The 12,201-nt window shown below is 40.9% G+C and overlaps 1 protein-coding gene across 1 annotated transcript in view; it reads right to left on the bottom strand.

The window, feature by feature from the left end:
- Nucleotides 1–2,922: 2,922 nt before the first annotated feature.
- Nucleotides 2,923–12,201, bottom strand: part of sdk2b (sidekick cell adhesion molecule 2b) — a 302,311-nt gene continuing 293,032 nt past the window's right edge. The window contains exons 44-46 of the mRNA XM_085466738.1: nucleotides 10,665–10,794; nucleotides 5,643–5,699; nucleotides 2,923–5,107 (exon numbers count right to left, since the gene is read on the bottom strand). Of these exons, the coding sequence (XP_085322864.1) occupies nucleotides 4,685–5,107; nucleotides 5,643–5,699; nucleotides 10,665–10,794 (610 nt within the window). The 3' untranslated portion in view covers nucleotides 2,923–4,684. The remainder of the gene's footprint in view (nucleotides 5,108–5,642; nucleotides 5,700–10,664; nucleotides 10,795–12,201) is intronic.

Raw genomic sequence — 12,201 nt, 5'->3', positions numbered from 1 at the left:
TTTGTTATATATATGTAGATAAAATTCGCGTTTACAAATGCTTGTATATAGACTAGTAGTTAAAAGTGGACAGAACTTCATATATCATATACATACACTGAATCAATGTATCATCTAACTTGTGAAGAAGGTGAATAACAATGCACTAAAGGTCATGCTAATATGGTTAAATCAGTATGTTTTCTCACGTTAGCCTTTTAGCACCACATAAATGACTGCTATTGGTTTCAAACATGCTAAATTTCAGAAATGTGCACTTAGTGCAAGAGCACACAATTACAACAGGAGTTAATGTTCTTCTCTTTTCTAATTTGTAGTATTAGAACAAATGCACTGAAAAGTAGCCTATTACTATAATTAAAGGTCCAGGCACATTGATTTATATGATCACTATCTCATAATAGCCATGGAGGTAATTAGGTTAGACATAGTGCCCTTTTCTCCAATTATTCCTGACAATTTCCAGATTACATTAAAAATGGCCTTTAATTTCACACCCACAAAGCAAATTTACAATGTCTGATGTGTAAATCATCCAGGCCACATACAAATGAGCATGTGTGTGTGCGTGGGTGTGGTTACAATAGTAAGCTGGGCCTCAGGTGTGAACTTTAATTCTCCACTGACGCCCACCTGTCTGTCAAAGCCTAATTTTCCCACCTGTAAATATCATTAGGGCTTATATTTCAACATGATGAGCCAATTAGTGGTGTATTGTTTTACGGCATACTCTGTTTAAGTCTGTCAGAACTTCAGCGAGGGTAGGCAGGAACATGACACTTTGATGGCAGGTTTCCCTGAAGCAGGCCCCTTATTCATTTATTGCTTCCTTGTGTGGCTCTGTGTTCTTTGTTATATACTGCACACAGCCTAAATGACTACAGTAAATGGGGACAAAAGGTATTCTCTTTTCTCATAAAAAGCCTCTCAACTGAGATATAAATAATTGTGACCTACTATGAGTCCTGAAAACAATTTATGTCACAATTTTTTAGCTGCCTCACATTCCCAAGTCTTACTTTCCCCACATACTGTGGAAAGTTAGCGTCTTTTCAAACTGCGAGAACAGTGGGGTTCTCTGGGGCAAAGGGTCTTTCAGAAATGACTGAGGCCATTTTTCTGCTCTTGCCTATAATGTACACTAAGTCAGAAAACAATTTAAGCTTGATACAAAGAATACATTAGGAAGGCATTTATGAACAGCACAGAGGAAACATCCTATTTCTCAAATTAGTATCCTTTCTCCAACTGTCAGTATATCCTCTTCAAATCCCCAAGCCACACTCAGTGAAGCTCACAAATGAGGCAATTAAATTCAGGGTTTCAAACTCCTTTGAACTACACCTTCTGTCTGAATCCTTTAATATTCCAACTGAGGGTTCTCAAACTCATCAGGGCTATTTAGCACCTTGGGCTCCCTTTTTAAAAAGGGACCACCAACTCACTCTTATCTGTCAGTCATTTCCTGAGGGGTAGAAGAAAGAGAGAGACAGAAGGAAATGAACATTTCAACAAGTGAAAAACCTCCGGTCTGTGATTCTTCTGTTGGAGGGAAATTTCCCATGTGTTTTCAAAAAAGGGATTAGTGCTCTGGACGCTCTTGTTCCAATTCCCTGTCCAATCCTATCCCATCTAATCTCCTCTCTTCTCATGCCTATGTGGTTAGTAGGTTAGCATTGGATCAAGTGACTGACTGTGATACAATTAGCATCTAACACCATCTGACACTGTACATGTACTTCTGTATTACTGCATATAATGTTTGCACATATATTTTCAGTGCATCACCTATGTCCTGAGTAGATATTGGTATCACTTAATGTATAGTCACAGGGGTCAAAGGCCCGACTGAGTTATCTCACTTGTGGTTATCTGGAAACCAGGAGAAAGCTGAAGAAGTCAGGATGGGACTTTGTAACCAGATAACAGCATTTCAAAGAATCTTCAATGATCCAATTTATTTCTACCCTGAGTAACACAAGGTTAGATGTGATTTAATTAAATAATTAGCCATGGACAGATCCCAAGTGCTTACAGAACTCATTTGTAAACAGACTGCTTCTGGCGTTGTGCACTCTGTTTTCTTTTAAGGTTTTTATCACATGTTACAGTAAATAGTATTCGCTGCACTTTGCAGAAATTTTTGTGTCATGTTTAGAGGCACAATGGCCATTTTTTTCAATAGAAAGCAAGGGACTACTTTCTGTGTCTGAAGAAAAACTACTCAGGTGATTCCACGAACCATGATGCCCAGTTTGAAGAAACCATGTCTAGACGTAGCATGTGGCCCAACATCGCGTGATACTCAGGGAAGCTTCAGAGGTCTATCAGTCCAGTCTTTTTCTTTATTCTAAAAGCTACAAAGATTGGAAAGTTAACGTAAAGTCTTCAAACATTTGCTGTTTTGGTGTGTTTACCACATATTCTGGCATATTCAGAGTTTACCAACCAATTAACTGGATCTGGGAAGTAAGCCAACAACTAAACGACTGGCATTGTGAAAGATTTAAACAGACACACAAGAGGAATGGAGTAGATAGTGATCAATGGGTGTGGTACGATTTGCACATAGGTCCTCAATAATGTTGAAATCAGTTGATTATGCACACACCTAGAGCTGAATAAGAATGAATAAGAGATTACTGTGATCACCATGTATGTTATTTACTGTGCTAGAGTGCCTGAGAAGGTTTACAGAGGAAATAGATTAGATGGGTGCTACTGAAAATGGAAATCTGCTGATTACTGTGGCACAGCTACAGAGGTCATGTGGTCATGGTTTGTGGCAAAAGTTGGAGTTACTGCTTCTAAACGAAGGCCTTTTTTTCTGCCTAGTCTGAAAAAGTCCCTTTAACACCACTGTTTGCATGTTTCCCTTCCTCCCATCTCCCCTTTACATTTCACAATTCAATACCAGAACGGTTAACATTGAAAAATAATTTATTTCAGAAATGTACTGTGATCATATATTCATTCAGATTCTGCATGATAAGCTTTTGTTGCGTACAATGAAATCACCCCACAAATAATTGAAAAAAAAAAAAGTAGATGACATTTTTTTTCTGCTTTTTGAACTATGAAAACTAAGAACACACCACTGAGTCTTCACTATAGCGTTATGAGTGCGCCTGGCAGGTGGTTGGACCACGTCAGCCCTCTGTGGCGTTACTCCGGGCAGGTTTACAGTTGCTGCAGAACAATCTCTTTATAAACAGACATAAAGTGAATGATCTGTAAGCTTACACACGAGAAGAGTGACCACGCACACACACATGCACACGCGCACACACGTAATTGCATCTGGGACAATACAGTCACACCTGAATATTACAGAGTGGTTGTTTACATAAAAGGAAAAGAGGTGAGGCAATTCAATGACATCATCTCTTGGTGCAGGCTCGGCGCTGCCCAGCGATAGTGATCAGTGACAGCAAAAAGTTATCTCAGCAGGGAAGAAAACAGGGGGGTGGTGGGAATCCTCTTGGTCTCTTATCAAAATCACACTGTAGAACTAGCAGCTGTGCTCCCTTATAACAGTTCCTGATGACAGTTTTGAGACTTCACCTCTTAATTGGATTCCAAAGCATTTCAGTAGAATCGGACTCGTGAGTGTTTATCTGAGCCAGCAAAAAGTGAAATATGAGATATGGGTTTTGTATGCAAACTGATTCCCGGCCCACATGAGGCAACACGATGCCAAAGTCTCGGGGCACCATCAACAGTCCATTCACAATTGGTGCCAGAGATCATAAATATGTGTTTCTCTATCAAGGCATCTTCGATCCACTGTAACACACTCACAAAAAACAGACTTAAACACTTCCACTTAAACAGATATACACTCTTTTCATATATCTGCAGGATCCTTCAGGCACGCCGCAGTCACTGACATTTGACCTACTACTATGGCCAAATGCTGTCTGACTTTTTTTTTTATGTATGTGTATGTTATAGGCCAGAGAGTTTTTCCATTTTAATCCATGATTGCTTCTTCAATGTCATTTTAAAACTCTCACAACCAGCACATTAAATGTCTTCGATTTGGCATAAATTCCACCTTTACGCTGGCAGCTTTTTGTTTTTACATCCAGTCCAAACAAATAATTGTTCTTTAACTTCCACAATATGGCTCCATCATATTGTCATATCAGTCTTCGTCAAAGTAGAGTCAGCAATGACTTGATTTTGTCTTCTAGGCATGTCTACTATAGAATATTTATATATATGTATATATATATATATTTATATGTGTGTGTGTGTGTGTGTGTGTGTGTGTGTTTTCAAAGATTCTAGTGACTTTGTACAGAATCAGATATTACCACTGAATGAGTTTAAAAAAGTAAAAAGAAGGAAATAAATGATAAAGCCATGCAAGTATTTCAACTAACAAAATAAAAGTGAATAGATGTTGCAGAGACCTTTTTTTTGTTTTTATCAGCCGGTGAGCGAAACCAAAGTTTACACTGGCACATTTTCACACATTAGACAAAAAAACGCCTCAAAAAGTATCATAATGTTTTGATACATCCAAGCTCACAAAAAAAAAAAACATGTAAGTTATGAAAAATAAATTGATGATGAAAATAAAGAATGAGCGACTTGATTGGGCTGACTGCAATGCTATGTTCTTCTTCAACACAAGTTGGGTAGGTATTTTCAGAAGTTTCTATGTCCTCAGTATTTTTCACACAAAAGAGGAAAAGCCAGCAATAGGGGCCCGTGAGCCAGGGGCTAGACTGCTGGGGGGCCTGTACAAGGTGCTGTGCTGGCTCGGAGGGTTGGAGCTCTGCTGGGAGGGGGTGGGAGTCCGGCTACCTTTGGGTCTAAAGAGGCTGCCTTGGCCCTGGGGCTGGCCCTGAGCCTGCTGAGGCTGAGGGCTTGGTGAACTCAGCTGGGGGGGCAGTGGAGGTAGAGGGGGCAGCGGTGGTGGGGCGCAGTGATCCGGCTCTCCTGACTCTGACTCTGTGTAGCTGTAGGCCTGCGCCCGGGATATGCCTTTCTGTTGGCGACGCCAGGAGTTGTAGTAGGTAGGATCACTTATGTAGTGGTTGACGAAGGAGTGGGTCTTCTGACGGTTAGGGTCCACCTCATACTCACTGTCGCTGCCCTGAGAAGCCAAAAAAAGAAGAGACAGCGGTTTATGTTGTGAGTATGGTGTGACTCTGTAGTGTTTCCATGTGTAGCAGTTAAAGATGTTGAGGCTAGAATGAAAATGAACATGAAGTTATTGTGTTATTCTAAGGCATCAATTTACAGCCACAGCTGTCTAAAAAGCAAACACATGCAAACACTTACATTTACAACACAGCACAAGTACAGACGGACAAAATGGTCAAAGATGGTCAAAGCATGAAGGATGACTTGCTACTGAAACGTGCACAAGAAAACCGTCAACACGAGATGGCAAAGGTCAATTTGTCTTCGGGACTTTAACCAATAAGCAGATCTATATGTTCAGGATCTAAGACCTTGACCACACCACGTCAGCAAGACAGGGGTTGGTGTTGTGTTACACAGTGTGGCATATAAAACCTAACATGTAAGAGGAATCTGAGGGAAAGGATTGGATGGGGGCTACCAATTGGAACCAGTCGCCTATAGGGCTATATAACATTCAAAGCAGGCAGCCACAGGAACCTCACCAAATGCAGTGGAAGTGTATGTAGGCCACCTGTTCCATATGAAAACACCAGCGCCTCCTATGGGTGAACAAAACAATGGGTTTTACAGTACATCACCATAACAGAATGATTCAAATGGCCGAGTCATGATGGTGATAATGCCACAATATGTATAAATAAATGCATAAATACAGCCTTTGTGCCATTCTGTGCGAATGGTATGAAAAGGTAAAAGGATGAAATAAAAACACAGTTTTGTATTGTGCAGTGCATTTTCCAACACTACCATCAACTTTAAGAGTATATTGAGAGCACTGAAGCATTGTTAAAGTTATTTTGCTTCACATTTTAACTCAGTCTGAATTCCATTCTTGCTATGTGTAAAGAAATAATAGTTCTCAGCACATTCTCACCAGTGACCTTCCACCTTGCTGCAGGTTGAGCTAGAAGCACTATTGTATTCATGTCAAGAAACATTCCATGCACCAAACAAAAAGGAACGTGATCACTGAATGCTCAGCAGGGACTGCTCATGGTAATCTAATTGCCATGAAAGCAAACTGCCAATCGGCCAGGCAGCGTCTGATTAATCACCTTGCCACAATGAACATATGCACAGTTGACTGTGCCAAAAATGTCACTGGATAATTTCCCAAAGACGCTCTTATAAGCATGCAATAGGTGCATAACAAAAGCCTGTTCTCTTCAAAGTGGTATACCACCGAGAGGGTGCTGATAATCGTGAGCGTTTCAGAAATTTCTTGCTCTCTCGGGCCTTTCATAATCATGTACAGAAACATTGCTGTTGGCGCACACTCAAAGAACAGATCTCTCGCTGGATATTGCACAGCACATATGTCATACATATGGCAGTTGTCTCAGATTTCCCTGTGCCTCCTGGTTCATGCCTATGTCAAACCCCTATATAAAAGCTTTTGTTTTCTCCATGTCAGCAGAGTTTATAAAAGTCCAAACAGAAACTTTTGTGTGCTGAATTATAGGAAAAACGATCCTACATTTTGATTCTCTTTAAAAGAAAGTATCCTGTTTTTTTCCCTCACGAATTAATCAAAGGCAGATACTGCACAAGCCACGTTCCCCTTAACATACCTCCTTTTTTCCCCCCTTTCTTCTATATCGTTTTTCCTCTCAATAAAGGAGAGCCAGAGTGTGGGATGGCTCAGTATTTGTGTTTTTGTTTGCAATATTGTCACCCAGTTGTAAACACTTAAAACACTTAGGTCTGAGAAGCATTCTATTCATACCAGTCTATTTAGCAGCACAGCAACACAAAAACATCCATTCACAGTGGACCAGCAAGACACACTGAGGCACTTCAAGTGGCATTACTTCACTCTAAAAGAATTAAGCCAGCATTGAGAGATGAAAAACCACTCTAGCCGTGTGTGGCAACGGGAAAGCGTGACTGTAGACCAAGTGTTGACACAGGGAATTGCATCCTCCTGCCTGCTCCGACACAATTTTCGAGTGTGTGCAACAGATGTTGTGACTGTTAAATTGTTCTGCTTACAAGTACAGCGCTCCAATCTGTCTGCCTTTGCTTTTGGTTTATCACCAATATTTAACAGAAATAACACACGGATGCAATTGAGTAACCTAAAGTAAAGATGCTTAACAATTTGCCTCTGGGGCCGCGCAGCCCTTGATACAGCTCCTTATTTCAACTCATTACAAGCTAATTACTAGAGCTGAATGGTGTGACAGAAACAGACTTTAGGCATGAAATGCAGCATTGCACCTCAGCCTCAAGGGAATAACCGTCTCATTTATGCAAGGATATGTGTAAGACAGACACATACCAGCCTGCCTGCGTCAATTATTAAGCATTTTTTCATCATTTTGATGTTAAATTAGGCGGTGAAAGAGATTAAGACATCTATCCAATTAACTAGCGAAACCTCTTGACAGTACTTTATTTTATCATCGGCATAATAAAGTTGCCTTGTGATCCTGTTTACAGTTGCTAGCAAAGAAGAGGGAAAACAACAAAGGAGAGGAGGAAATAAAATTGAGAAAAAACATGACAAAGATGTGCATCAATCATGGGTCAGAATTACAGTTTCTTGGAGATAAATTGGTCATCATCAACAAACCATGTAGGCGTTCAGACAATCTATTTGAGATTTGACATCGGCTTGCTGAAAATGAGCTTGCTGTCATCTCTGTGTTTGCCACCGTCTGAATTATTCCCCTTTTTATTTGGATGTGTTGCTCCAGAAATGACATAGACTTACAGTCATGTTAAAAGCGCTTTGAATTAATTACTGCACTTTGTAAATAAATTCTCTGGTAAGCAAGGTCCCAACCCCATCCCCCCCCAAAATTGATGCATACCCCAACAGTCGGCCCTTTGTCCTCTTGTTATGGATTATTGCAAAGAGGAGGGGGAGAAAGGGGATGCTGTCTAAGTCACTCTTATTGATGAAGTGAACACAGCAGGGGTCCTTTGAGATAAAGACAATGGCAGTGTATATGGGGCTGGAGGGGACTTGAAATCCCTGCACATTCACAGCACATATATCATTATGAGCTTTTAGCAAAAGCTGTGCAGGAAATTGGAAAGGAGAAGATGGGACACTTTTGCTAGCGCTAAAATACCAGCTTTATCAAAGCAAAGTAGCATACTGCCACCATCAAGGCAAGGCTAAGCCTCCTTTGTAGTTCCAGTCTCCAACTAGTAAATTTCATATTGCTTAATCAGAACAATTATATTCAGAGAAATTTAAAATCTTATTGATCATTAGAGCTGCCCCAGAAAGATGAAATGCATAATGGAAGCATGTGCATTTATTCAGATTTTTCCCTTTAGAAGTGATGCCTAGTTTAAGGAAGCATGTCAGTTTAATGCTCGTTTTACATGCGCTTCATCCCATCCAGCCAATATAAATGTCTGCGTCTTTCCAATAACCTCTGTTTTGTACACAAGCCAAAAAGCTATTAATATCAACTCTTATTTATTTGCGGTCGCAACTGAACTTTATTCTGGGTTATGACATGAAACTTTAAACGTGGCTGGTCAAAATTAGTGTGTTGTCATTAGTGACAATCCAAACATTACAGATAATATTGTCGGTTGAGTCTCAGCCAAAAAAAAGCTGCAGTAACCACAGAGGCAGCGAGTATTAGGATGGAGAAAGAGAGCGGCAAAGTCTGAAAGAAAAAGTATGTGAGAGAAAGCCGACATTTTCATCTCTCTCCCTTGGAATGCCACTCTGCAGAATAAACATAATCTTTAATATGACTCAGAGATGAGGTCATTTGCCTTTAACTGGTTTCGGCTTTAAATTACACACAAAGACATTGCCACAGAGACAACCTTGGAAAGCGAGAAAACCTACACTCTAAAGGAAAAAGGGAAGTCAATAGGTCTCTACCTGCAGGGGAGCAGAACAGTAATGGTGACCCTGTTGCCTTGCCAAGTCAATGTTGGCTTTCTCCAAATCCCCTCTTCACGAGGAGCACAATAGTGAACTTATACCTGCTGGGGGAGGCCGTGGGGATTAAGGAGGACAGACAGCACAATGTCATACTGATAGCTATGAGTTATCCGCTCAATAAAACTTCAAAGAACATTCCTAGATTTTTTGAGCACCACTGGTGCTGATATGGTGGTCTGTCAGGAGCATGGCAGGGGAGCCTTGGGCTAACAGAAAGGCTCTGTGCATTTCACTCCATCAAAGCCAACATCGACCCCTCGAATGTGCAGAGTGGCAGCAGACAAGTATCGTCATCCAAGGGGGGCAGTAACTGCATTAGGGCCATGCTTGACAATACACAAGTGTGAATGGTAGATATGTCAGACAGGCGTTGAAATGTTGAAATGCTTCATTTGAGGGGATGTTATGGTGCTGTGAAAGGTCCTGTCTGTAGCACTTCATTGTAGAGAGATTTCTATTTGATCTGGAAGCATGACTTAGGTCCCGATAAAGCGAGGTGGGGAGAGATTTCTGGCTTTTGGAATTCACACTACAGACTTATTTATCTGAAAGATTTTCCAAGATAATTTGGGAAAATACAGAGAGCAAAGAATTCCCAGGTGAAAGAAAAAAACTGAAGGAAGCCTGATAGCAAGGGAATTCCAGACTACTTTCCCCTGATGCTTTTATCTTGCAAGGCTCCAAACCAGACTGCAGATTGCAAGATGAATCACAAAAACCACAGAGAGGATGTGATATAAACGAAAACAGAAACAGCATAGTGTATACGCACATAAGACCAGACAGAAGAAATTTAATTTGGTTAAAAGCGTGAGAATGAGAACAGACAAAAGCCAAGATGGCACACGCTGATCAATAGAAAGACAGATGCAGACAGACAGAAGGGCACAATTTATTGATCACACTCGCTGGGTAAAAGCAGTTTGGCTCAGCACAAAGGCCACAAGTCAGACATTCTGACATCAGTTTTTAATAATCTATCAGTCCGAACAGAAGACTTTAAAACTTCAAACAAACTCAAAATTATGATCGCGTTTTAACTATCAAGATCCAATACAGTGCTCTTTTTTTCCATAGAGATCAATTTAACTAACTCTGATCTGACTTGCTGAAAAGGAATATTGGATAAACTATCTGTCTGGAGAGGCAATTTTTACTACGTAGCTAGCTGGAAAATAAATTTTGCAGAGTGCATGCCCTCTCGCTGCCTTACATAATGAGTGCTGTGGCTGAGTGCAGTGACCTAGATCTCAGGTGGATGTTTGTAGAGTGACATTCTCCACAGGTTACTGCCTGGTCTAAAAACTGCTTTGCCACCAGTAAGCAGAGTCATTAATCTCTCATCTCGCCATGTGCATTACTGTAGCTGTATCTTATGACCCCTGCAGGCCAAACACATTGAGATGGGTGACACAGAAAGGACACCAGCATGAACAGGCAAAAAAACCACAGAACAGCTGACAATGCAAAGCTGAATTCCTGAGGAATTTGAGGAGATGACGGTGGGTACACGTACACAGGTACAAACAGGACTGAAATACTACTTAGGGAAGATGCAGTATAAAACAATATAATGCTATTGCACCTGTGAGTCTGAGATTTCCGAGGGTTTTTCAGTCAGGCTGCTGCTCTCTGCAGGGATCAAGTCGTTGTACTTGGTGCTGACATCCTCGTCCGAATAGTGAAGACTGCCTGGGCTGGGCCTGGGAGGAGACCTGATCAAAGAGTAAATGCACACAATTAGTTTGATTCAAACTGGTTGTCAAGCTTAACAAAAGAAACCCTGGCTTTTCAAAAACAAAACCTTTTGGAATAAATCAGGTTGTATTTTAAATGCCAGTACATCTCACTGGGTTGAGCAGGCTAATGGAGAGGCCCAGTTTCAAATCGACCACAAGACTGTTTTCTTCCAGCTTTCATGTCATCTCTCTGCTGCTCTATTCCAATAAATAGTAAAAAGAAACTTAAAGAATACTCCCAGTCTATTAAAACCTGGGTTAACTGTCTTATTACTTATTCTTTGTATAGATTTGTTCCTTTAAAATTAGAAATTGTAGTCAATACAGTTTTTGATAAACAAGCAAATGCCGTGACTCTAGATGTTCTCTCTAACGTCTGAGACACTACAGTTAGGGCTTCCTGTCAAGCTCACATGTGTTCTCTCTTTCAGTGTGTGTAGGAGGGCAACTAGATGAGAATCATGGGACACTCATGAGATGGCTGCTTACAGCCTGTCTCTTCTGCAGTGAATAATTTCCTTGATTCAGTCCTCACTGTGGGCTGTGGAATGTCAAACCACTAGGCTCTTGTGACTAAATTATAAACTGAACTCAAGGGGTCATCAAACAAATTGCAGCCTCAGGCTTTGCTCGGGTAAATGTTATTGCACACTACACAAAATGATGGCATGGATTAATGTGTCAGTGCGCATACTTAGGTTATCACATTTGGAATTCAGATAGAAGCTTAAAGAGAGGTGGCCGAGGAAAGGGAGGATCATTAAAGTGTGGGGGAAGGGAGGATAGGGACAAGGTGTTCAATGAACCTGAAAACTGAAAGAAAGATGGAATGGGAAAAACGTGAAATAGTTGGAAAAAAGCATTCCCTAAAATGGTGCGCTTCTGTCAGGGGTGTTTTCAGTAAATATGAGAGTAATAAAAAAGCTCTTGGTTCCTAATCTCCTCCACATTTTCCACTGTTCCTAGTCCTCCTAAATAAACACCCATCTGTTTCTGCTGATTGGTGCTGGTTTGGCGGAGACTACTTGGACATACTGACTCCTGTTGACTTTCCAGGCCACAGCGTCGGCCGGCAGTCGCTGCCAGTGGAGCTGCTGGAGTGCACACACAGCCGCTCCACACATTGAAAGTGCATTTGCATAAGCATTTTCCATATAAATATATTTGGAGAGCATTTCAAAAATGCGGGTAAATTCCAGCAGTTTTCACAGGGCTGGTACTTTGAGTGCAGTGTGGACGAAATGGAAAACTCCACTGGGAAATCACAAAGCAAGCTCTAACTCAATTACACTCTGAGAGTTAAACTAAAGTTAATTCACTTAACTTTAGAAAATTGAAACATGTACAATGGAGTGCTCCTATACAATGAGCTCAAGTTTTTCT

The sequence above is a fragment of the Copadichromis virginalis genome, linkage group LG8, assembly GCF_057382275.1.
Source record: "Copadichromis virginalis isolate Kocher_CV1m ecotype Utaka linkage group LG8, C_Virginalis_male_GT1.1, whole genome shotgun sequence".
Taxonomy (NCBI): Eukaryota; Metazoa; Chordata; class Actinopteri; order Cichliformes; family Cichlidae; genus Copadichromis; species Copadichromis virginalis.
The sequence above is the reverse complement of the archived record's forward strand: the minus strand, read 5'-3'. Positions and strand labels throughout refer to the sequence as shown.